This window comes from Carcharhinus amblyrhynchos, chromosome 12 (assembly GCF_965287045.1).
Source record: "Carcharhinus amblyrhynchos chromosome 12, sCarAmb.v2.hapA, whole genome shotgun sequence".
Classification (NCBI taxonomy): Eukaryota; Metazoa; Chordata; class Chondrichthyes; order Carcharhiniformes; family Carcharhinidae; genus Carcharhinus; species Carcharhinus amblyrhynchos.
In genome coordinates, this window is record NC_137335.1 from 49,514,772 (window position 1) to 49,541,799 (window position 27,028).

The window sequence follows — 27,028 nt, forward strand, 5'->3', positions numbered from 1 at the left end:
TACAATTGAGGCCTTGCTGGATCAATGAGTAAAGGGGTGAATGACGAATGGAATTTGGTGTGGGGTGGGATGAGCAGACCTTTGGATGAGTTCAAGTTTATAGAAGGTGAAGTGAGAAGGCCAGTAGGAAAAACATTGGCTTAATTCCCACTTGCTCTTCCTCCGAGAGGCCTCTCTCAAATTCTGTCCTCTGCTTTGCGGTCATCTTTCAATCTATCCTGCTACTTGGTCTGTCACTCCCTATTTCTGATCTTTGTCATGAGTTTCTTATTTGACTTTCAGAAAGTCCATGTTAACCTCAAATTTGCACTGGTCTGAGTCAGCAATTAGCACTATGAATAATGATACAAAGGAGGCAACTCAAACATTACCATTCAGGCTGGATTAACAATAATTCTTAACCTTTTGGACACGATTAAAAAGATGTTCCAAATTAGAGAAACCAAAGCAAATTAGAATGGATTGCGATTTGGATAAAAATGGTTATTATTCAATTAATATACAAACATATGTTCAGGCAACTATGTATTGCTCAAAGACAAGGTAGACTTATGATTTTTTATAAAAATGTATGTACAGTAACAAGTATAAGATTACCAGTAAAACATCAGAATTTATTGTGGACATCATGACTCAAGTATTGGATTAAATTTAATGAGTATGTATATACACAGATTACTGGGATAAATTCATTTCTTCATTCAAATTTCCTGGTTGTTGTACAAATTATATAGAAACGAAAATATATGAGTAGAATGCCAGCTACTTTGGCAGTGAATCTTCTTTCACAGAAGAAACCAGATCCGGGGTAAGTGTAGGGGATGGGTATTGTTCCTCGAGTCTGCTCCCCCATTAATTTGACTATGATTGGTCTTCTATCTCAAATCCACTTTCTCACCCGCTATCCAATCCCTTGTTGCCTGAGTGATTAAAAATCTATCTAACCCAGCCTTAAATATACACAATAATGGAGGGTACACCACCCTCTGGGGTAGAGAATTCCAAAAGTTCAGAAACCTCTAAACAAACAAAAAATCCTCTTCATCCCAGTCCTCAATGATTACCCTCTTATCCTGAGGCTGTGTCCTCATTTTCTAGATTCCTCAACCAGGAGAAATAAGCCCCCCATACATGTCAAGACCCTTCAGAATCTTGCGTGCTTCAACAAGATCAACTCCCATTCTTTCAAACTCCAGAGAGTCTAGGCCCAATTTATTCAGCCTATGATAGCCTAATACTCTTATCTAATTAAGACTTACTGCACTGCCTCCAAAGGTTAAAAAACCCTTCCATAAATATGGAGACCAAAACTTAATACACTACTCCAGGTGTGGTGTCACCAATAGAATTATAGAATCCCTGCAGTGCAGGAGGCCATTTGATTCATCGAGCCTGCACTGACAACAATCCCGCCCAGGCCCTATCCCCATAACCCCATGTACTTAACCTATTGATCCCCCTGCCACTAAGGGTCAATTTAGCATGGTCAATCAACCTTACCCCACATATCTTTGAAGTGTGGGAGGAAACCCATGCAGATATGAGGAGAAGATTCCAACTGCACACAGACAATCACCCAAGGCTGGAATTGGACCCAGGCATCTGGCCCTGTGAGGAAGCAGTGCTAACCACTGTGCTGCCCTGCAATATTCTTCTACTCCAATCGCTTGGAGTAAAAGCTAACATACCATTTTCCTTCCTAAAGGTTTGAGGTGGGGGGTGAGTTGTCCCAGCCTGCCACAATGCATATTTCTCGCTGAGCTTTTGTTTTTTTTAAATTGGAACATATTTTTGTTCAACATATTAAATGACATTTGAAAATACTTCCCATTATTTATTTACCAGCCTATTTACCCAATCAACCATAGCCAGCTCTCTACTCATAACTATGTAATTAGCTTTAAGTTGAAGATTTTTGTTTTGAAATACAGTAAATCATTCTCATTGACAAGTCATGTGTGACCAGTTTCTGCATTGCTTAATTTGTAAGGTCTTTGTCATAATGGGCGAGTGATGGGAACTGGGGGTGGGTGGTGAATAAAAAATAAAGGGGAAACTTGATTTTGTTTAATTCTGTCTCACCAAATGCACTGCCTATCAATTAAGGACTCGCTGACATCATGAACAGTAATTACAGCCACATATTCATCCGTCCTTCAAACTTAGAGGGTCACTGTGCAAAATAGAAGTGTGAAAGAACAAAAGCAATTAATAAAATAGAAAAAAAGCACTGAAATTCAAGACTGGTGTTGCACAGCAACCAGATTCAAAGATTAAACCGTTAGATGATATCAGGAAACAATAGTACAACAGATAAAAGCAAATTACTGTGGATGCTGGAATCTGAAACAAAAGCAGAAAATGATGGAAAATCTCAGCAGGTCTGGCAGCATCTGTGGGGAGAGAATAGAGCCAATGCTTCAAGACTGGATGACTCTAACAAAGTTTCATACAGGCTCAAAACGTTAGCTCTGTTCTATTTCTACAGATGTTGTCAGGCCTGCTGAGATTTTCCAGCATTTTCTGTTTTTGATACAGTACAATAGTTTTCATAATGTGGCATCGCTAAACATTTAAGCCCTAAAATTTCAACGTGTGAACATTTCATGCATTCATCTGAATTTCCTCTCACGCCAATATTAATGGATGTGCTAACCCCTCTATATTATATAATGGGGAGAAATTCTCAAAAGATATTAGTGCCCCAAACATATTTACAACATCCTCGTGCATGATGTCATAGTACAGGCATGTGACAGGATAGCTGTGACATTTTGGGCCCCATATCTAAGAAAGGATGCGTTGGCCTTTGGGAGGGTCCAGAGGAGATTCACAAGAATGATCCCAAGAATGAAAAGCTTGATGTACGAGGAACATTTGAGGACTCTTTGTCTGTAGTCAATGGAGTTTAGAAGGATGAGTGAGGATCTCATTCAAACTTACAGAATACTGAAAGCCCTGGATAGAGTGGACATAGGGAAAATATTTCCATTAGTAGGGAAGACTAGGATCTGAGGGCACAGTCTCAGAATAAAAGGATGACCCTTTAGAGCCGAGAGGGTGCTGAATCTGTGGAATTCATTGCCACAGAAGGCTATGGAGACCAGGTCATTGAGTGTATTTAAGACAGATAGATAGGTTCTGGATTTATAAAGGGATCAAGTTTTATAGGGAAAATGTGGGAGAATGGGATTGAGAAACTTATCAGCCATGATTGAATGACAGAGCAGACCCAATGGGTTGAATAGCCTAATTCTGCTCCTATATCTTATGGACATCAGTGCCACATGCTTTCCATCATGATGATTCTAGCTGTAAATCACCATGGCAATAATACATTCCATATCACAAAGTAAATTTCACTCAGGAACTGAGGGAACAATTTATTTCATGCAGGGGTAGCTATTACCTGTTCATATCCTTAATTGATAAAATTAGCATAATTCATTGCTCTGTGGAAATAGCTATTACTTTACTTCATTTAGTGTAAAACATGGTGGCTTGTTTTCTTTGTTTCATTTCTTTGAGGAAATGAAACTCCCATAGAATTTAGGACACTAGTGCAAATGGTCACAAAAAATGTAACTGTTTATTTGGTCAGTTTTGCTGTTTTCTACTAAAGAACGAACATCATAACATGGTATCTGCTGGTTTCAATAATTATAATGTTGTCCGTGTAGCTAAAAAGTGGGGTAAAATGCAATGCTTATGAAATAAATGCACAATTTCAGAATGACCTCTCTCAAAAAGTTGAATTTTTTATCTGTTCACAGAAAGGCTTGTTAAATTGTGCAACAATTCATCATATTCTTTTGGATTGCCTTTGCCCGTGTGTTTAAAATGAAGATGTGAGCTAGGTTTCAGTTATGTGACTGTTGGCATGCAGAAAAAACTTACTGCATTTGGTTTGTGAGGACCACATACCCAGAAAACGATGCAAAAGAAAAAAAATCTACACGTCTATAAAATACATTCACTTTGGTGGTGCTACAGATAGAGTTTAAGCTAAGCAGGATCCACAGGCGGGACAATAAATCTGCAAAATCTTTCTTTCCACTTGGTTATATATGCATCGGGCCATAGCAGCATCATATAGTTTGCATATAGATCATAGAAGATTGTAGAATCCCTATACTGCAGAAGGAAACCGTTCGGCCCATCGAGTCCACACTGACTCTCAGACTGAGTATTGTCCAATATCTGATAAATAATGTCCTCGGGACTCTCCAGGTTGCAAAAAAATCAAACAAACACATACAAACATGTAACAGTGTATCCTAACCTTCCAAAATAAAATAACATTCAAAAATCTCAGTGCTAAAGCCATCTACGAGACTTCACTCTGACCATCGCGTGGTAAACAGCTGGCAAGCACATCAGGGTGAGGTCTAGGCATGGTGACAAAGTTCACAGCACAATGTATCAATGGGCATAAACGTTCATGATCTTTCAATGCTTCTGATAAATGTTTCACTTCTTCACCAAGTTTCCTTATTTCCCTTTTTAGAGCGGTGTTTTCCTGTTCCAGCTTTTCATATTCCTGTGAAAAAAAGCATAGTCTTAAATAAGGGGAACTCAAAAAGAAATTGAGTAAGCTAAAAGAATTAAAATCAGTTTCAAAAGGCTGCCTGTGAACTCTTAACATCACAATGCTGGAATCCCAAAATGGGAGTACTTTGCATTCAAAATCCATCTGGGCTGTGATCTAACTCATTTGCCTTCAATGCATAGGCTTTGCAAGAACATATTCAATGGAAATCTGGGAAGGAGACAAAAATTAAAAACAGCGTAGCAACTTTCAGATTATTATAGTTTGATCTGTGCAATCACAGGAGAAGGAAGAAACGTGGACAGCAACAATAATGGGGGGGTGGGGTAGTTGCTGTGTTGGTTGAGGGGGAGAAGGAGGGGGAGGGGAGTGGACGGCTAAGCTAAAAGGGGAACAGATAAAAATAGTGGAATAAGCAGTTTCACAGAAACCTTCTCCAATTTCTGAGTCATACATTTTTGAACCTACACTTAGAAACAGGCCGACCAGCTTATTCAGAAGTCCAAGTTTCTGCAGCCTTTAACCTGACACTAACTCTAGTGGAAATCCTTTGGAATCAATCAGAAAACTCCATGAACTGGAGGCAAGAGAGACTGAACTCCCCATGCTGGGAATTCTCTCTTCCCCCACCCTAATGGACTTGGGATAAGATTCAAAACCAGGACGTTTGTTATATATAGCATAACTCCCTTTAGAAAGGCAGGCTTGAGGTTTGGAGAGGGGTTGTTGTTGTGGGTGGGGAAACAACAATGAAGATGCTCATTGCCATGGGCCCTTTAATAGGGAGATCTATATTGGGTTATGAGATTGTGCCCTAGAGTGCCTCCACCACCCACTTTCCCTCAGCCCTACCCCATAGATAACAGATAAACAGTTTCTGTCAACACAAGCATGTATGGGTACTCAAGTGCATGCTAGTGAGATGCCCTTTCACTGACCTGCAAGCTCAAGAAGGATCACTCCTACCAGGATTGGGTCCTATGGATTTTCAGTCACTTAGTTTACCTGTAGATTAGTTGATAACTAGACACGGTTTGTAAGTATGAAAGTATGTATTGTCTGATGACAGAATATTATGAATTTGCTGCCCTCACTAAGCTTCCCTGACATTCATTTTGACTGCAGATGTTTGTCTATTGTCCATGTATGCTAGCTAGCAGGAGGTGCAGCAGAGGAACCTTGTTTAAAGACCTGTCCATTTAACATGCTCTGAAGCATCTTACTATAACAGCAGCTTCTTAATTGCAATGCTCAGGCCAGGAAAATAAATCATCATTACTCAATCAAATCCAATTCAGAAAGGAAAAAGAAAAAAAAAACTTGCTTTCATAACCTTTGGGACATTCTAAGTGTTCTATATCTAATTAATTACTTCTATGTCACTAAAATAATGGAGAAATTTTCAACAATCTGTTTCTTTAGATGTTGGTTGGGGATAAATGATGACCAGGTCAGTGGAAGGATTCTACTGTTCATCTTCAAATAGCACATTGGGATCTGACACATCCACCTGAGGGGGCAAAAGGGGCCAGTTCTGAAGAGGAGTCACATTGAACTCAAAGCGTTGGCCAGAATTCTCCAGCTGTTCACACATCCTGCAGCCTTGCCCAGCCAAATCTCCGTTCGTTGCAGAGGGATTGGAGAATCCCAGCTGTGGGCAAGGTTGGAGAATCTAGCCCATTAACTGTTTTCTCTCTCTGCAGATGCCGCTGGACCTGCTGAGTTTTCCAGCACTTTGTTCTCATTAGGCGAACGGGGCCTTGGTTTAATGGTTGATCCGAAAGATGGCACCTCTAACTGTGCAGCATGCTCTCAATACAGAACTGGAGTATCAGCCTGGAAATTGCTCAAGTTTCAACCCCAAGGAAAATCCCTTGCAGATTAATCTTGTCAATTTCCCGTTAAAGATAAAGGAGCCCACAACGTGGACAGGCAAAAGCTTAGTTTCAATACTGAAATATAATGAAAGTGTATTAGCATATGTACGCAGAATTGCAAATATTTATTGGAAAAGTACTGTACTCTTCTGCATAAATAGATAAAAGTGGCCATGCACATTCTGAGGCTAACAGGAGGGCAACACAAAGTTGAATCCTCTGTATGTTCAATGGGATCCAAAAACTAAGTGCTTCTGTCATTTTTCTCCACTCTGTACTTACATTAACTGTCTCTTACTTTCTAAGGGGTTTGTTTCTTTGCCTGCCTGACTTTTAGGCCCCAAATTATCAATTCATGGGAGGCAGACTGGGAAGTAGGAGGGCGAGGATGGGGGTAGGGAAGGGGAGGTTAAATCATGGGGAGCCATGTTAGATGGCGGGACTGAAAGTAGAGAGACTGCCTAATCCAAGGGCAGTCGATTTGTACAATTCAAAAGGTCCAATTAGCAGTCATTTTATATTGCCATCAGAAAAGGGAGGCAACTAGCTAAATGGAAGCAGCCTCCCAATGGCAGTGCAGGATGCAAGTTCTGTGGATCAAAGAGGAGACCAGAGGCAGGAAAGGCTCAAAGTTCCCATAATTCCCCTAGAAGCGTTACTCCTTCAACACTGGGTCCCCTCGATTTTTTTTTACATCTTTTTTATTATCCACTTCAGGCACTAGGCTGCCAGCAATGGCCAACTCTCCTGGTGACGCCACAGAGGCCTCATATCCGCTGGTCATCAGACTGGGCTGGCAGGATCAGGAGCTCACCCATTGTCCTTAAGTAGATGATGGGTCCGCAGTTGGCCAACCTGCTGTAAAATTGCCGAGCTAGTCGTGCTCCCAGCAGACAGATTTGGGACCTGCTTTTTATCCTGATCGTGGAGCGCCACTGTCTTTTGAATTCAGCGCTTAGTCACTGCAAACTTTAAAATATGAATCTCGGTGGCGATTCCTCTTTTTTGGGGTCATTCGGAAGTGTGTTTCTTCTGTCAGCACCTCCAAAGCTCCACCTCTTTCTTCAGTTGTCATTCCTGCTTGATGTACCAACAATGTAGTTCCAAGAGCTGAAAAGCCAACAATGGACTTTACTTGTCCTCCATTCTGTCCTCCCACTACGCTGATGGCTAAAGTCCAATCTTGGCTTGTTTTCGAAAGGCATTGATAAAGAAATAGGAATGAGAATATGAGTGTAAACTAGCAAGAGACATAAAAACAGACAAAAAGTTTCTGTACGTATAGAAAAAGTAAGTGTAGGCACATTAGAAACAAAATAATTCAAAGTGGACGATATGCACATGGAAAATACATTTTACAAATACCTGGTATCTTTCTTCATAGCAGTGGACACAAAAAACATTTTGAAATAGTGTAGAACTAGGTCTAGCATGAATGGAAACTTAGAAATTAGTATTAAAAAGCACTGGAAAAACTAATGGAATGAAAATTTAATAATTCCCTGGGACCCAATAGCCTGCACCCTGGTGTTTTAAAAAGATGCAATTACAAAGATAATGGCTGCACTGATTTTGATCTTCCAGAATTCCCTAGATCCCCATGCAAATATAGCAAACGTAACCCCATTGTTTAAGAAGAGGGAGAGAGAAGAATAACTAAAAACTAGCTAGCCTACCATCAGTAGTAGTGAAGAGGCTAGATTTTACTATTCAGGACAGTAGGTAATGGAGCATTTAAAAAAAATCATAACATGATTGAGCAGAATTCGAACAAACTTATCAACGTGAAAATCTTGCTGACAAATCTGTTGAGGTTTTTGAGATTGGACGTAACGGCATAAATAACAAGGAGCTAGTGGAAGTAACATATTGAGTGCTATGTTGAAATCCAAATAAGGCACCACACATGAGTGTTACACACAATTTGAGCTCATTGGATTGAGGATATTATATTAGCATGGACTGAGAAACATAGAAACTAGAAGCAGAAGTAAGCCATTTGGCCCTTCAAGCCTGCTCCACCATTCATCTTGATCTCGGCTGATCATCAAATTTAATATCCCGATTCCCATTCGCCAAAGTCCTTGTATATGGTGCAGTGGCCAAGTGGGAAGGTGTTAGTTTAATAAACCAAAAATCGCTGCTTCGGTTCTCATCCATGCCTGTAAGTAAGCATTCCGCTTGGATTCTTCCTTTCCCTTCTATAGGGGCAGCATGGTGACACAGTGGTTAGCACTACTGCCTCAGTGTCTGGGACCCAGATTCAATTCCTGGCTTGGGTCACTGTGTATGGAGTTTGCACATTTTCCCGTGTCTGTGTGAGTTTCCTCCAAGTGCTCCAGTTTCCTCCCACAGTCCAAAAGACGTGCTGATTAGGTGCTTTGGCCATGCTAAATTCTCCCTCTGTGGACCCGAACCAGCGCTGGAGTGTGGCGACAAGGGGATTTTCACAGTAACCTCATTGTAATATTAAGATAAGCCTACGTGTGACACTAATAAATTAACTTTGAACTATAACAAGTTAACATGAAAGTACAGCGAGCACTTCGGAAAAAAATAGTCAGTTACTAGTAAAGAAGTCTTGCTATCGTTGTATGGTGCCTATGTGAGACCTCATCTGGAGCATTGTGCAGATTGTTTTATCTCCTTACTTAGGGAAGCATACATTGCCTTTCAGGGAATGCAACAAAGGATCACTAGATTGAATCAAAGGGTCACCCTGACTCAATATTAGCTCTGTTCTCTCTCCACAGATATTGTCAGAATTGCTGAGAGTTACCAGCATTTTCTGTTTGTTTGTTTCAGATTCCAGCATCTGTAGTAATTCCTGGAATTAGATGATTGTAATTGATGAGAGATTGCATAGATCAGGCCAATATCCCCTACTGAAGAGTGAGGGGTGATTTCTCGAGGCATATAAAATTTGTAAATATTTGACAAAGCACATGTTGGGAGGATGTTTTCCGTAATTTGGTAATCTAGAATTAGAGATCATAGTCTCAGAATAAGGGCTGGGCCATTAGGGACTGAGATGAGGAGAAATGTCTTCACTCAAAGGGTTCTGAATCTTTGGAGTGCTGCGGGTTGCTCAGGCATACAGCATATTCAAAACTGAGATCGACAGATCTTTGGTTACTAAGTGAATCAAGGAATGTGGAGATAGCGCATAAAAGTGTAGCTGATTTAGATCAGCCATGATATTACTGAATGGCAGAAGATGCGTGAAGGGCCTCGCTCACTGCTGCTCTCAATTCTTGTGATTTTATGTTCACCATAAACGGTGATTGAGCTCAGCTTCAGAAAATTCTATGAGAATGGCCCAGTGTTAAACTCACTGCTCCAACATCTCTACTTTAGCCCTTATGATATACAGAAAAGTTTTTTTTAAAATCAGAGCAGAGTTCAAAAAACAGAATAGATGTACCCTGTACAACCTATTGTTAAAGGCTATCAAACACTAGGGATTATTGGTTAAGATATCCTCATTGTCAAACAGTTGGAAATACTCAATACTACTGAAGAGAGAAGCATGGGTAACAGTTTACACATACAACCTTTCATCAGAAGCTTCTCTGACCTGAAACATTGGGTGGTTTTTCATGCAGGTGGCAGAGGTCTCATCTGGGTAGGAGGGCAGAATCGATGGCATCAGGGGAAGGTGGGGGCATGACTCTCAGTGGGCAACCCCTCCCTCCCCCCACCCCTTCCTGATGTTTGACCCTTCAATCAAGCAGCGGGTGGATGTCTTTGAATGAATGACTTCCCCTGGGAACCCGCCAGCAACCCTGACAAGACTAGCTGTTTGGGCTTCTAGCCTGGCAAATGCCCTGCTTCACGTTGGTTGAATAGCAGTGACAATGGGATGAGGCCATTAATTGCCCACTTAAGAGCCTTGATTGGTGAAGGAGCAGACTGGCAGTTCACAAGCTGTCCTTACCAGCCTTAATCAGGGCAGAGGCGGGATGATGGCAGGGTCTCCATCTGTCACCCTCCTGCCCCATTAAATGTGCCCCCACCTTTTAACTTGGCCCAGGGAGGGCATTAGATTGCACCCACTAACTCTGTTTCTCTCTCCACAGAGATGCTGAGTATTTGCCAACATTTTCTATTTTTGTTTCAGATTTCCAGCAACTGCAGTGTATTGCTTTTTGCACTGTTGAAATTTGCTTCCTCACGCACCAACCCAAAGGGCTGTAAATTGTTCATCTGTGTATCTGTTGCAGCATTTCTGAAAAGCTTCACTTTCAAATTGAGGGAAGCCAGTAATAATGAACATTCATTATCAGATCACCTAGTCTCTGATGGTGGAGAACCCCACCACTAGCAGCACAAATTGGAAAAACCACAGGCAGTACCGATGATGGGTGCGGTCTTCTTGTGTGAAGAGAAAATTTCCCTTGCATGTCAGACTCTAATCAATAATCAACAAGGATCTCAAACCAGAACAGCAGTTAGCACTGGACCTGTACTAGTCCACAAATATCCCCATCCTCAATGATGGAAGCGCCCAGCACATCAGTGCAAAAGACCAGGCTGAATTATTTGCAGCAATCTTCAGCCAGGAGTGCCGAATGGATGATCCATTTTAGCCCCCTCCAGCATCTCAGATGTCAGTCTCCAGACAATTCGATTCACTCTACATAAAATCAAGAAACAGTTGGATAGGCAGCGGGCCCTGATAACATTCCGGCAAAAGTACTGAAGACTTATGCTCCAGAACTTGCCGCTCCCCCAGCCAAGCTCTTCCAATATAGTTTCAACACTGGCATCTACCCAACAATGTGGAAAATTGCCCAGGTATGTCCTATACACAAAAAACAAGACAAATCCAACCCAGCCAATTACCACCCAGTCTACTCTCGATCATCACTATAATGATGGAAGGAGTCATCAACAATGCTATCAAGCAGCACCTGTTCAGCAATAACCTGCCTAGTGACGCCCAGTTTGGGTTTCGCCAGGGTCACTCAGCTCCTCATTACAGCTTTGGTTCAAATATGGACAAAAGAGCTGAATTCCAGAGGGGAGGTGAGAATGACAGCCCTAGAGATAAGGCCGCATATGACAGAGTGTGGCATCAAGGAGCCCTTGAGAAACTGGAATCAATGTGTTTCAGGGTGTAAACTCTCTGCTGGTTGGAGTCATACCTGGTACACAGAAAGATGGTTTTGGTTGTGGAGGGTCAGCCATCTCTGCAGGATTCCCTCAAGTTAGTGTCCTAGGCCCAACAATCTTCAGCTGCTTCATCAATGACCTTCCCTCTATCATAAGGTCAGAAGTGGTGAATGTTTGCCGATGATTACAAAATGTTCAGCATCATTTGCAACTCCTCAGATACTGAAGCAGTCCATGTTCAAATGCAACAAGATCTGGACAATATCCAGGCTTGGGCTGACAAGTGGCAAGTAACATTCGTGTCACACAAATGCCAGGCAATGACTACATCCAATAAGAGACATTCTAATCATTGCCCTTTGACATTCAATGGTGTAACCATCACTGAATCCCTCACTGTCAACATCCTTGGAGTTACCATTGACCAGAAACTCAACTGGACTCATTAGATAAGCAGTGGCTACAAAAGCAGGTCAGAATAGTAGGAATACTGCAGTGAGTAATTCACCTCCTGATTCCCTGGAGCCTATCCACCATCTAAAAGGCACAAGTCAGTAGTGTGATGAAACACTCCTGACTTGCCTGGATGAGTGGAGCTCCAGCAACACTCAAGAAGCTTGACACCATCCAGGACAAAGCAACCCGCTTGATTAGTGCCACATTTACAAACATTAAAACCTCCACCATCAATGCTCAGTAGCAGCGGTGTGTACTATCAAAAAGATGCACTGCAGCAATTCACCAAAGGTCCTTAGACAGCACCTTCCAAACCCACAACCACTTCCATCTAGAAAGACAAGGGCAGCAGATAATGGGAACACCACCGCCTGCAAGTTCCCCTCCAAATCACTCACCATCCTGACTTGGAAATATATTGCTGTTCCTTCACAGTCACTGGATAAAAATCCTGGAATTCCCTTCCTGACAGCATTATGGGTCAATCCACAGGACATGGACTGCAGCAATTTAAAATGGCAGCTCACCACCACCTTCTCAAGAGCAACTAGGGATGAGCAATAAATGCTGGCCAGCGACACCCAGATCCCACAAATGAATTTTAAAAAGTCAATTTTGTACATCAGCTATTTTACAGTCCAAGTTTTTATCATTTTCTTCATTAACAACAACAACATAGTGCTTCTAACTTGTCTTTGGTAAAAATAAAGTTGAATCTGTTCACTCATTTCAGTTAGCACCCCTATTAATGTCATAGAATCACAGAATGAATCATACAATCCCTACAGTGCAGGGACCTGCACTGACCACATTACAGCCAGGCTCCATTCCCGTAACCTCACACAATCCCCCTGACACTACGGTCAATTTAGTATGGCCAATCAACCTAACCTGACATCTTTGGACTGTGGGAGGAAATCACAGCACTCGAAGAAAACTCACAGATACGAGGAGAAAGTGCAAACTGCACATAGATAGTGACCTGAGGCCGGAATTGAACCTGGATCCCTGCTGCTGTGAGGCAGCAGTGCTAACCACTATACCACCATGCCGCCAGAGAAATATTTTACTCCACACTTTGAACTGGATCTAAATCCAAATTTTAAATGTAGCTATTAATATACTAAAATATACATAATATATTATATACATGTTTTATATAGATCCCATATAGAGCTGGAAACACGTGGACTAGTTATTTACTCTAGGATCTTACCTGATAATGACCTTCATGTGTGATGGGCAGCAAGTTCTCATGCCACTATGGCCACATCTTGAGTGCCTTCCTGCCTCACAAAACAGTGTTGGTGGTTGGGCAGAGTGTATCAGCCATAACACCCACTACAACCAACCCCATGCCCAAGAAAGCTCCAGCTGCCTTTGATCAAAGAAAAAAACTGCTGCCTAGCCACATTAAGCAAGAATCAAAGAGCACAAAGCAGATTTCTGCAATTCAATATCCTTTCAGAGTAAACCAACTGTTATTCAAAAAATCTAAATAAAATGATAACATTGTCTGCCAAGAGACTTGGTGCTTTAATTAAAACTACCAGAGAATCAAAAGCCCATAATTTGATTTCTAGGGCATTATACCCATGGGATACCACAAAGATTCGCAGGGGGATTCCTGTAAAGATTTCATGGGAATTGCCTGGGACGTTCACAATTACCCTGCACAAGAAACCATCCAAAACTCCAATTTAAATCCAAGACTTTGAATGGATCCTTACAGAAATAATTATCCAGCAAAATTTTGAATGATTGAAACCACATCTAGCTCCTGGGTAACTGCGTACTGACACCACCACCCCATCCACTCCTGCCTGTTCTGCCCTCCCCTCACTGGACTTGCTGTTTTCCCCATTGAACCCCCTTGACTACCCCAATCCTGACTCCCATCCCAACCCCTTGACTGCCTCCCTGAACCCCCATGGGACTACCAGATTAGCACTTGCCCAGAATACTTCCCAGACGACTGAGAAGAATACACATGTACATCACACGTAACAGTAAGAAAGACCAAGGCTTCAAAATTGGACAAGGTTGGAAACAAGCCCAGGTATCACACTACGTGATTGACCTGATAAGTGACTAAATGTACTGCCGAGTGGTCACGTTTCAGCAGAGGACCCAAGTTTGCATGATGTTAGCATTGCATTAAGCTAACCCACATTATGTAAAGCTAGTTTGCAACTTTTAAAGGGTAGGTGCATTCTGCAACTGGTTGCACAGGAGAGAGAGAGGAGAACGGTGAATTATGCAACAAGGCAGAAAGGGTCCTCCAAGAATCTCTGATGCTGTACTGAAGACCCTGGCAGAGAAGCCAAAGAGGCAAAGAGAAGCTGTCTATCCATAAGGGGTCATAAGGCCATCCTTGATCGGGGCAGAGGGAGCGAATCACAAGTCAACATCAGGACATTAGCCTTGAGAACCTGAATGCAGTACCACAATCACCTCAGACAAATGGTCAATGTTGATAAATTCATCTTCAGATGTCAAATCTCAGCATTTGCACCACTACCCGCACACACTGCTCATCCACATCCTCAAGGCTGACCTACCAGTGATAAATCACACACATAGCTTCACCTCGCTGTTACACACTTAGCACTGCTGCAAATCTCAGACCTACAACTCACAGCTTCCATGCACTGCCAGTTATTCAGCCATGGCAGTCATATCATCCAAAGACAGTGCAAGATACTCACTCAGACACTTCTCTTCTTCTCTTACAGGAAGAAGTGGTACATAACCAGAGACAGCAGCAGTTAACTGGTGGAGAACATGCCCTGATGAAGGTAGTGGCTGCCATTATTGGAGAGGCCATGAATGAGTTCACAGCCAATGGCGCATCCGAAACCACTTTGAAAGCGACGGAAGGCAAAGTCATACCTCTTTCTCCGACAAATCCCACTTTCTACTTGGCCCACAGCCACTTCTGATTTAGCTGCCATGGAGTAAGCAGTCACCTCTTACTTTTACCCCAACCCAAAATCACAACCTTACCCTGTGTTTTTTCATTTCTGATACCCAAGAACTGCAGTCTGTTTGGGCAGGGATGGAAGAGAAAGAGCAAGACGACAAGAAGGAACAACCAAAACACTGGAAATGCTCAGCAGGTCAGGCAGCATCTACAGAGAGAAACAGAGGTAACATTTCAGATCAATGACATTGATCAGAGCTCTGTTTCTCTGCTCAGATGCTGCAGAGCCTGCTGAGTATTTCCAGCATTTTCTGTTTTAATGTCAGCTTTCCAGAAGCTGCTACATTTTGCTCTTGCATTGAGGATGATGGAACACCCTCATCACCACTAGCTCAGACACAGGCACAGAATCACAGAATCCTATAGTGCAAGAGGAGACCATTCGACCATCGAGTCTGCTCTGACCACAATCCCATCCAGGCCCTATCCCCATAACCCCATGTATTTACCCTAGCTCGTCCCCCTGACACTAAGGGGCAATTTATCATGGCCAATCCACCTAACCTTTACAGACACGTACTTTACAGGATAGCGTGGAGGTAGAGTCCACACATAACGAGGCAATAGGTATGAATGGGTTACAGCCAGAGCAGGTGATGAATGGTAGCACAGGCACCAGCTTGCCGAAGATTATTTGGCTGCAGAAAATTCAGAAGAGAAACTTGATGAGGCAGCCAACAGAGGAGGCTGATAGGTCCGCAAAATGCTGGGTACAGGTGCATCCGAGTTGGGCACAATAGTTATGTTGCTAAACTAGTAGTTTGGTGGCCTGAACTAATATTCCAGAGATGTGAATTCAAATCTGATGGAATTTAAATTCAATTAATTAAATTAAAGGCTTAAAAAACCACGATCACTAACAGTGATTACCAGATGGTGGTTTTAGGAGCTGTGCAACATGGGTAGGCCATTTACTCCTCTGAGAAATAGAATATAATAAAATAAAGGCTGATCTGCAACCTAACTCCATATGGCCACCTCTGCCTTATATTTCCTAATACTTTTGGCTAATAAAAACATATCCATTTTAATTTTTAAATTAACAATTCATCCAAACTTCTATCATCCATTGTACAAAGTAGAGTTTCCTCATTCACCCCTCAATTTTGTGTACTTCCCTTTGGAAGGATGAGAAGGTTTTGGAGACCTCGGGTGCAGAAAAGATTTACAAAAATAGTTCCAGGGATGAACGACATCAATTACTTAGGTAAATTGAAGGTGGTGCGGTTGTTCTGATTTGAGACAAGAGGGTTAACAGGAGATTTGATAAAAGTGTTCCAAACCACAAGGTATAGACAGAGTAGATACAGACATACAACTTAGGAGGCAGGAGTAGGCCAGTCAGTCCCTCAAGCCTGTTTCACCTTTTGATAAGATCATGGCTGATCTGATTGTAGCCTCAACTCTACTTTCCTGACTGCCTCCAAAAGTCTTTGACTCGCTCATCAATGGAGAATCTACCTGAACCGGCCTTTAAAATATTCAATGACCCAACCTCCACTACTCTTTGTGAAAGAGAATTTCATAAACTAATGACTCTCAGAAAAACTTCTCACCATTCCTATCTTAAATGGGAGATCCTTTACATTTAAACTGTGCCCCTTGTTCTAGTCTCTCCCACATGAAGAAACATCCTCAGCATCCATCCTATCAAATCCCCTCAGTTTCAATGAGATGGGTGGCACAGTAGTTAGCACTGATGCCTCACAGTGCCAGGGACTTGGGTTCAATTCCCAGCTTGGGTCGCTGTCTGTGTGGAGTCTGCACATTCTCCCCATGTCTGCGTGGGTTTTCTTCGGGTGCTCCAGTTTCCTCCCACAGTCTGTAAGACATACTGGTTAGGTGCATTGGCCATGCTAAATTCTCCCTCAGTGTACCTGAACAGTGTAACAATCAGGTGATTTTCACAGTAACTTCATTGCACTATTAATATAAGCCTACTTGTGACATTAATAAATAAATTAAAACTTAAAGATTACCTCTCATTCTCTCAACTCCATTACAACCTTTCTCAAAAGAAAACTGCTCCATTCCAGGAATCCAGTTGCGTGAACCTTCTCTGACTTGTTTCTAATGCAATTTTATCCTTTCTTCAAGGAGGAGACAAGACTGTGCACAGTACTCCAGATATTGGCCAGAATTCTCCAGCTATTCACCCCCTGCAACTGCTGCCAGAATTTGGCACTTAGCCAAATCTCTGTTCACTGCAGCTGGATTGGAGAATCCCAGATGCCGGCTAGATCAGAGAATACAGCCCGTTGTCTTACCAAAGCCCTGTTGAACTGTAGCAGAATTCCCCTACCTTTACATTTAATTCTCCTTGCAATAAAATATAACATTCCATTTGCCTTTCTAATCACTTGCTGTACCTGCATACTCACTTTTTGTGATTCACGTACCAGGACATTGGCACCATGGTGTTCTGCAGTCTCTCTGTATTTAAATAATACGTTGTTTATCTACCTTCCTGCCAAGGTGGACAAATTCACATTTTCTTGCACTATACTTCATCTGCCAAATTCTGGTCCACCCACCAATCTACCTAAATCACTTTTCAGATTCCATATATCCTGTTCACAGTTTACTCTACTTATTTTTTTTACTCCATCCTCAAAGTTACAAAGCCAACACTCAGCGTGGACTGAGCAACTCCAAACCCATTCCTTGCTTACTCCAAAACCAAATTCAAATTCCGACTGAATCCAATTCACATTGCCCACAAGAGAGACAAGCAAGGTCCAGGCTGACAAGTTAAGGCATTGTACCCCCATCTTGGGCTTGATCTGATGCTTGATCGTAGCCAAAAGGTCAAGAAGCAAAAAAAAACGATAGCCAAAAGGCAGGAAATCAGCAAATTTAGCAGTCATATAACTTTCTTTTCGTTAAATCAAATGAACTAAAACAAACAAACTAAGGGACAAAGCAAGAAGGACAGCTCCCAAAAAGAAGGGAACCGTCTGAAACAAAAACTAAAATAGAAAGGAAACATAAAACATTAAATTAAAATGGGGTTAAAGGTGCCGATAACACACCCCAGTCCCAGGTGTTGCCCAGTGAGCACTGAAGGCCTCAGTGGTGCCCTCGGACACCATACTCCCTCTCCAGGGACACCGGGCTGTGAATATAGCCATGGATGAGGGGCAGAAAGTCGGGTCAGATAACCCCCTTGATCACCCGCTGCCAGGACCTATTAATAGCACATTTAGCCAGGCCCAGGTTCACAAGGAAGTTGTCCCCCAAGCCCCCTCACTCCCCACCCCCCACCAGTGGCAACTATACAACCAAGACATTGATATCGACTGCAAATAGCGGAATTGATTCTTGCAACACTCCACTAGTTACAGCTTGTAAACCTGAAAATGATCCAGCTAAAACAAGAGATACTGTAGCCATTGGCCAGATGGATCAAGAACCAGAGCGTGCCAATTTAAAACACTGATTAAAAACCAATGGCAACATGAAAAAAATGCAGCAAGTGATTGGGATCTGGAATGCACTGCCTGAGTGTGTGGCGAAGGGACAATGTGGCTTTCAACAGGTGATTGAATAAGCAACTGTAGAGAAATAAAATGCTGAATAATGGAGAAAGGTGGGTAAGTAGAACTAGTTAAATTGCTCTTACAGAGGGCCAACGTAGACAAAGGGGAAAATGACCTCTTTTCAAGCTGTAATCATGCTATGTCTCTATGTTGCCTGTTAGCTAGCCAGCTCAGAGCCACCTTCTCATTTGTTCTGGATGCAGATGGTACAGTCAATGGCACCTAGTACCATGGGAAAACCTGCAATCCTTGCAAAGCTTCATCCTTGCTCCAGCTACTTCTCTTTTACAAGGTGGTGAAATGTATTCAGCCCTCTTGGAATACAGTACCTAGGTCAGCACCCTTACAAAACAGTGGAAAGCAAACTGGGAGATGTTGCAAATATCATAAGCTCTGGCCTGGAAAGACCCAAAAATATGAAAGGTGACCATTGCCACTGGCAAATCTACCCACTCCCTGCTCTGAGGTTTCACTTGTGGCTGTTACATTGTGGGCATCCTTACTGAAGAGCAGATGGCTGGCACGTGGATCATCATTGAGGCTCTGGTTGAAAAATTACTCAGGGCTGTTGCTGTAGCCAATTATTAGTGGGAGGCCACAAATACAGCATGCAACCAATTGGTAAGTGCTGTGAAGTTCCTAAAGGACTTGCACCATGTCCTTTACTTATCCAACGAATGGCTAATACACTTAGACAAATGGCTGTCTATATAAATGCAATTGTAATAAATTAATCGATCAATCTGATTTTTACTTCATAAAGGAGGCAGCAATATCATGTTCACCCAGTTCATTCTTTTTAAATCCACACCAATCTAGTTTTTTTTTATTTATACGGTATTATCTCTAATTCTGCATTACTATTCTATACCTGAATTTCAATCGCTCTTAACAATTAAGGCATATTGTGAAATTCATCACTCTCAAATTGCATTAAATATTCTGGATATCAGTTTATCCCTTTGCTCTGCAATTCTTTTTATGACTCTGTCTTTAATATATTAAACTTTCTACATATGCCACAAACATGGGTTTCATGATTCTGTGACACAGTCATTCCTGCAGCGTGCAATTCATGCCACACAAATGCTAGGCAATGATCATCTAACTATCTCTCCTTGACTTTCAACAACATTATAACCACCATTAACTCCTACCATTCACCAGAAACTTAAATGGACTAGCCTACAAGAGCAGATCAGAGGCTGGGACTTTTTGTACTATTAACCCACCTTCTCATTCCCCAAAGCCTGTCTACCATCTCCAAGGCACATGAGCAGTGTGTGGGATTACTTGATTTTACTGGATGAGTGCAGTGCCAATGATGCTCAAGACCATTCAGAACAAAGCAGCTCACTTGACTGACACCATATCCATCACCTTAAACATTCACTCTCTCCACCACCAGCACACAGTGGTTGCAAGATCCACTGGAGAAATTTGGCAAAGTCCTTCAACAGCACATTCCAAAATTGAGGCCTCTAGCACCAAAAAAAAGGACAAGAGCAGCAGATGCATGGGAACACCAACTGCAAGAGCCCCTCCAAGCCACACACCATCCTGACTTGTCACAATATCACCATTCCTTCAGTTACTGGATCAAAATCCTGGAACTCCTTTTCTAACAGCATTGTGGATCTATCTGCATCACAAGGATTACAGAGATAAATAAGGATAGAAAATACTGGTCTTCCAGTAATGCCCACGTTCTATAAATGAATTAGAAAAAATGAATAGTAAATCTATTCTTATGTGGAGCTTCAGAGCTGGAGATTCCATGTCCAAACTTACAATACCAATAAAGCCCTCAGGGAAAGTTCATCCTGATTTTCCATACATAAAGTAACAGGAGATGCATGAGCATAAATATAAGTTTCAGACTTGTCACGTTACACACCTTGTGTCAAAATTCAAAGCATCATGAATCCTCAAGACAAAAAAAATCAACCAATGAAATGAGGCCTAATTTGTTAAATAATCAAACACTAAATGAACTAAACATTAAACTAAAAAGCAGAAAAAATAAAAATTGTTGGAAATACTCAGCAGACCAGGCTACATCTGAGAAGAGAAACTTCCATCAAGAGCAAATGAAAAGCAGTTTCACACAGTTGAATGACATGACCAAGTGACAGAACAATAAGCAGATTTTTACTAATAAATAGGGATTTAGTAGTCGTAGTGTCCTTGAAGGCCAGGACTGCCTTACAAGTCTAAGTTTATTTATTAGTGTCACAAGGAGGCCCACGTTAACACTGCAATGAAGCCACTGTGAAAATCCCCTAGTTGCCACACTCCAGTGCCTGCTTGGATCCACTGAGAGAGAGAATTCAGCATGGCCAATGTAACTAACCAGTCTTTTGGACTGTAGAAGGAAACTGGATCACCTGGAGGAAATCTACACAGACATGGGGAGAACGTGCAAACTCTGCACAAATAGTGACCCAAGTTGGGAATCGAACCAGGGTCTGGTAACTCCAACATGCACTAAAGTTACATTCCAATCTCCCTTACATTGAGAGTTCATAACATTAGGAAAGATAGATAAAGGGTGTTGGAGTGGAGATGAAGGTGATGGCGGTCAGGCTCTTTCCTCTAGGCTGAGAGGTGACCTGATAGAGGTTTCTTAAATTATGACAGTTTCAACAGGGTAGACATGGAGAAAATCTTTCCAATTGTTGAGAAACCAAAACCAGGGGTTGTGAATATAAGACAGTCACTAATAAATCCAAAAGGAATTCAGGAGAAATTTCTTTACTCAAGAAGGTGGTGAGAATGTGGAACTCACACCACAAAGAGCTAGTGAGTCCAATAGGAAAGATGCACTGAAGGGCAAGGTAGACGTGTGTGAAGGAGAATAACAAGTTGACAGGCTGGGGTGAAGAGGGGTGGGAGGAAGCTCAGGTGAAGCATTGACCAGTTGAGTTGAATGAGCTGTTTCTGTGTTGTAATTTTGACAGAATGCTTTGTGAAAATGTCCTACCTCCCTTCAGTTGATATTCAGCCCTCCTTGTTATTTCATTCGAGTTATTAATTGCCAATTAGCATTGCCATGTGTTTAATTCTTCCCGTGGCAGCTACTCCAGGTCTACAGAGATAATGGCTTTGATTCTGCAGTCAATAATAAACCTTTGCTGCACTCTCACCAAGGCACCTCTTCCCAAACATTTTCCTGATGTGAACCCATTTTAATGCCGCAGACTTAGTGTGACCCCAGAGTGAAAATTTGGGGTGAGGAATCACGAAAGCTATCGGGGGAGGTGCCAGTTGTTGAACAGGGGGAAGAAGTAGCCTTCAACTGCTGAGGGGGGGAGGGGGAGAGGGAAAGAGGAGGGGGGGGCTTTAGTCCTTCAACGGGGATGTGGAGGAACAGGAGCCTGTCACTATGGAAACTGATGGAAAGCCAGTGTTTCAAGAAAGCAGACATCTACCTTTTTGCAGGCTCACAGTTTGAGAAGCCCTGCTCCAAGACAAGTATACCCTTTTTTTGGGTAAGGAGCCCAAAATGCACACAATACATGAGGTGTGATCTCACGAAAGCCACACACAATTGCAGTAAAACTACAATTACACTCCAATTCCTTTATAATGAAAGGTAAGCATGCCGTCTGCTTTCCCAATTGTCCTGCATGTTAACTTTGTAATTTATGCTCAAAAACGATCACCGGGAATAATACACGATGTCACATTCAGGCAGATAATGCAGATACATTGCATGTAACCCATGCATAACCTTATCGAGAAGTGATTAACATGGACGTAATGTACATAAAACAGAAAAGATCCCCTCACCAGTGAAAGTATCATTCACTTTGATGAGCACACAATTCTAAGAAATTGTATTTTTCAAAAACCGAAAAGCAGAAAGAACAGATATGAATGTACACCACATGTCAGCATAACACCAGTTAACGTGTTAACATTTTATTGCCAGGCAAAGTGCTTAACATTTGCAGAGTTTATCATTTTGGATATTTTCAAATGGATTAGAGAGTCAGAAAAGTCAAGTGCGGCACATAAGGGTACAGTACTTAAAGCATTTTAATCAACTGTGCTCCTAGTAACTCTGAATGAATGCGAGAGTTCCAGAAATGTATCTTAAAAAGCCACATCTTTATAGATTAAGGTCAACTAAACGACACAGCAATCGCAGGCTGTTACTCAGCGCCATAACTTGATTTGCATTTAATTCTCCCCTGAAGACTTTACTGTAAATCGAATGTAGGTTTTTTTTAAAAAAAGTATTCCTTTCTCAGAATTACAAAGCCGATGTGCAGAGTGAATAGGGCAAGTTCATCTCCTATCTTGCTCCAAAAACCTATTCAGATTGAATCCAATTCATGGTCTCCACAAGCGAGACATATTAGATCCCAAGCTGACAAAAAGGGATATCACACCTAATCTCACTCTCAGCCGTAAGAGAATTCCACACACGGCAGAAGGATGTTTTTAAGCGATTCCCAGTTTTGTTTTTGGAATTAAATCAGTGAGCTCAATGAATTGCGATCCGCATTTAAATTCGAGCAGCACATCAGCTTTGCAATTGGGATGAGAGATTCTTGAGTAATTACTGAACAGCCAAAAACCCCAATGGGGGGATTTCAGTTTAATTCTAAGTTATTCATTTTATAAGATTAAAAATTGCAAATTAATTCCTCGATAGTATTTCCTAATGTCTAACCGTGCCGTTTTCTGTAATGGAATTTGGTTGTGTTGCAAATCATTATTGGCTGAAATTCTCTGTTACAAAAGGAGTTAAAATCCTTAAAGGGGGCCGACCACTGGCAGCTCCGTCTCTGGGCTTCTTACCTCGTGTAGCTGATCTGCCTTCTGTGTCTGCTTCTTCCGACTCCTCTGCGCAGCGATCCTATTCTTTTCCCTTCTCCGAAGCTTCTTACTGTCGCCTCCATGATCCTTTAAAAAGAGTTCAAAACAGGAGATTCGCGAGTTCGTTGTGATAGCAACACAGCCACGAGAGTTTGAAACATTGATTTTTTTTGTCACTGACCTGCGATTCTCGCTCTGTACAGCTGTCGTCCGTGGGACTGTACACAATTAACTTCGCAGAACTTGGCTCAGACATGACACACATACACAACTCACATTGATACACACACACACACACACACAACAGTAAGCGACTGCCAAAGAAAACCAACTTGCTATCAAAAACCCTGATGCCCCATTGAACCGCTAGAGTAAAGCATTGAGGCTGGTGTTCAGCATGCTTTGGATTCCAGATTTTTCTGTTATGATGCAACTGTAAAACTAAAAGCAGTTTTGAGAGTTTCACTTTGTGTAGAAAGGTATTTTCTTCTTGGAGTGCGTTTGCCAAATTTTCAGTAAGTCACGTGGCGTGGCTTTATTAAAAATGGGATTGAAGGAATCTCAATAAGAAATCCTGCCTTCAGTCTCCACTGACCAACCCTGTAGGTCCCTGGTGATACAACACCCGCTCTTTAAACTCTCACTATGCGGAAGATTAACAAGGACACAGCTTCTTATTATTCCAACTCACCGCCCCTACAAATGTCTGGCTACAACAGCGACTGCTCTTTGTTCAGATGTACCGACGCTATATTTCTGATTATTATCTCCACTAACCCCGACGCCTAGTTCAGTAAGGGACAATTTGACAGTGACCTAGCACTGATTGGGGTATTGCTTCAGACTCTCAGAGAATTACAAGAAAACCTCCTCCCTCGGAAATTAAAAATCAACATGCACAGAACCGATACTGCCAGCAATATAGGATAAACTCGGGCGTGACTGTGGCAGCAGAACTATAATAACCTCTCTCAACCCCATACAACATTACGACCACTTTCACTAGCACTAACTTCTGCTCAATCACGTCAGAAACGCCCCTGATGGGTTCACTTATATTTTTCGAAACGTCTTTAAGGTGATTTTGCTGTGTTTTCATTTGTTGTGTCTAATCAAAGCCGAGTTAAAGTGATGTAATTAATATTAAAAGGATAACTTACCATATATCTGCTCATGTAGTTTCTGACATTGCACAAACTGTTGTACAGCTTTCCCATTTGGTGATAATTTATTCAAATCATGACAGGGGCGTGTCCAGAGTGACATATTGATCCAACTGAATGCACAAGAAATCCTGAATTGAGGTGAGTGGTTGAGAAGGGCGCTGGAAGTTCATTTGAAAAACGACACAGCAGTAAGCTTTATCTTAATGTTTGACATTGGAAGCCTTACTCGACCGAATCTCAACTTGCGAAGACCAAAAAGTGCTTGCACCAACCTCAATTAAGAATATGTACGTACATATTTGTTTTAACTTAGCCTTTTGGGTAAGATCAAGTGCCAGCCAGTCAGAGAGGCTGTAAGCACTGGAAACTATTCTGTGCTAATCGCTTCTCGGCCTTTTGGCTAAGATCAAGTGTGGTATTGACATGTTGCACTTGGTTGAAGTCATTTGGTTACATTTCAGCTTCATTTGAAGCAATTTTTTCAAGTGGCATCTCAGCCTTTTGGCTAAGATGCAAATCAGATCGAGCCTTGGATGAGGAACTACACCTATTCGAATCAGCTTGGATCGTGTAGATCAAGCCCAAGACAGGTGGCGAGAGCCCTGTCTTGTCAGCTTGGATCGGGAATGTCTCAACTTGTTGGGACTCTGAATTGGCTTTAATTTGACTTGATCGGATTGGAATAAAGTAAACAAAAAAAAAACCATACAATGCCTTTTGGCTAAGATGAAGTGTGGTATTGATAGGCTGTACTTGGTTAAAGTCATTAGGTTACATTTCAACTTCACTTGAAGCAATTTTTAAAAGCAGCATTTTGGCTAAGGTGCAAATGAGATCAAGCCTTGGAGGAGGAGCTATGCCTACTCCAATCAGCTTGGACCATTAGATCAAGCCCAAGACAGGAGGTGAGAGCCCTGTCTTGTCAGCTTGGATCAGGAATGTCTCAACTTGTTGAGACTCTGAATTGGACTTGATTGGATTGAATTGGAATAAAAACAACGCAGTAACAGGAGAATTTGTGTTGATGTTTATACTCCACAGAAATTTCCTGCTGTTCCACCTCCCCTATCACAGCCATTCAGCATTTCATCGAATCGTCATAATGTAGAAGGAGGCTATTCGGCCTGTTATATTCTGTGCCCTATGGTGGAGCGATTCACTAGTACCACTGCCCTGACTTTTTACTATACCCCTGAATGTTTCTTCCCTTTTCCAACCTAATCTAATTTGAAAGCCTCAATTGACCCTCCCTCTGCCACACTCTCAGGCATTGTATTTCAGATCCTAACCACTCGCTGTGTGAAAAAGTTTTTCCTCATACTGCCATTACTTTTACTTTGCCAGTTGCCTTAAATCTGTTCCCTCGACTCTCCATCTTTCCGCCAATGGGAACAGCTTCTCTCTATCTCTGCTGTCCAGACCCTTCATGATTTTAAATGCTTCAGTCAAATCTCCTTTCAATCTTCTGCAAGGAAAAAAGTCTCAACTTCTTCAATCCTTCCAGGTAAGTGAAGCTCCTCATCACTGGGATCATTCTGGTGATTCTTTTCTGTAGCCTAATACCTTCACACCTTTCCCAATGTGTGGTGCTGAGAACTCCAGTTGAGACAGAATCAATGTTTTATACAGGATTAACATAAGCTCCTTGCCTTCGTATTGTGTTCACTTATTGGTAAAGCCCAGGGTGCTGTATGCTTTATTAACCTTTCTCATAACCTATCTTGCATATTCAATGATTTAAGCACATATATACCCAGGTCCCTCTGCTCCTTCACCCCATTTGGAATTATACCTGTTATTTTAAATTACCTCTCTGCATTCTTCCTACCAGAACGAATGGTCAGGCGGCACGGTAGCACAGTGGTCAGCACTGCTGTTTCACAGCTCCAGGGACCTGGGTTCAATTCCCGCCTTGGGTCACTGTCTGTGTGGAGTTTGCACATTCTCCTTATGGTATTTCCTCTGGTGCTCCAGTTTCCTCCCTCAGTCCAAAGATGTGTGGGTTAGGTTGATTGGCCATGCTAAAGTTGCTCCTTAGATGTGTAGGTTAGAGGCGTTAGTAGGTAAATATGTGGGGATAGGGCCTGGGTGGGATTGTGGTCGGTGTAGACTCGATGGGCCAGATGGCCTCTTTTTGCACTGTGGGTTTCTATGGTTGTAAAATGCAGTAAACCCATTCATAGGTGCATTGATTTCAGTCGGATGGCAAAATTCCATCAGCAGCCATAATTTTAAGCACCTAGTGAGTTATCTCTTTCTTCATTTATCTAAATTAAACACCCCAATCTATTCAATCTTTCCCAAGAGGTGTAATCTCTCGATCCTAGTGACGTATTTGTAAATCTTTATTTGCGCTGTCTCTAGTCTGTTTACATTCTTTGCATTGCACAGAAACCAGAACTGTGCACAATACTCTTCCTGAAGCTTGATTAGGGTCATATACATATTTAATGTAACTTCACTATCTTTGATCGCCATACTGTCTAGAAATAAATCCCAGCGCTCTGTTGAATTTT

General features: G+C 41.9%; 1 protein-coding gene and 1 pseudogene across 1 annotated transcript; one reads left to right on the forward strand and one right to left on the reverse strand.

The window, feature by feature from the left end:
* Positions 1–3,294: 3,294 nt before the first annotated feature.
* Positions 3,295–23,959, reverse strand: LOC145350599 (basic leucine zipper transcriptional factor ATF-like 3). Its single transcript, XM_080199805.1, has 3 exons — positions 23,528–23,959; positions 23,329–23,433; positions 3,295–4,540 (listed from the first exon to the last, which is right to left on the reverse strand). Exons 1-3 carry the CDS (start codon positions 23,609–23,611, stop codon positions 4,328–4,330), a joined length of 402 nt encoding a protein of 133 aa, XP_080055931.1. The 5' UTR covers positions 23,612–23,959; the 3' UTR covers positions 3,295–4,327.
* Positions 23,960–24,892: 933 nt separating this feature from the next.
* LOC145351283 (U2 spliceosomal RNA) lies at positions 24,893–25,035 on the forward strand (annotated as a pseudogene).
* Positions 25,036–27,028: the final 1,993 nt, after the last annotated feature.

Coding starts and splice junctions, on each gene's coding strand:
- LOC145350599 (XM_080199805.1), bottom strand. CDS start 23,611: ATGTGTGTCATGTCTGAGCCAAGTTCTGCGAAGTTAATTGTGTACAGT. Junction 23,434..23,527: donor GTACAGAGCGAGAATCGCAG/GTCAGTGACAAA, acceptor CTCTTTTTAAAG/GATCATGGAGGCGACAGTAA. Junction 4,541..23,328: donor AGGCAGATCAGCTACACGAG/GTAAGAAGCCCA, acceptor TTTTTTTCACAG/GAATATGAAAAGCTGGAACA.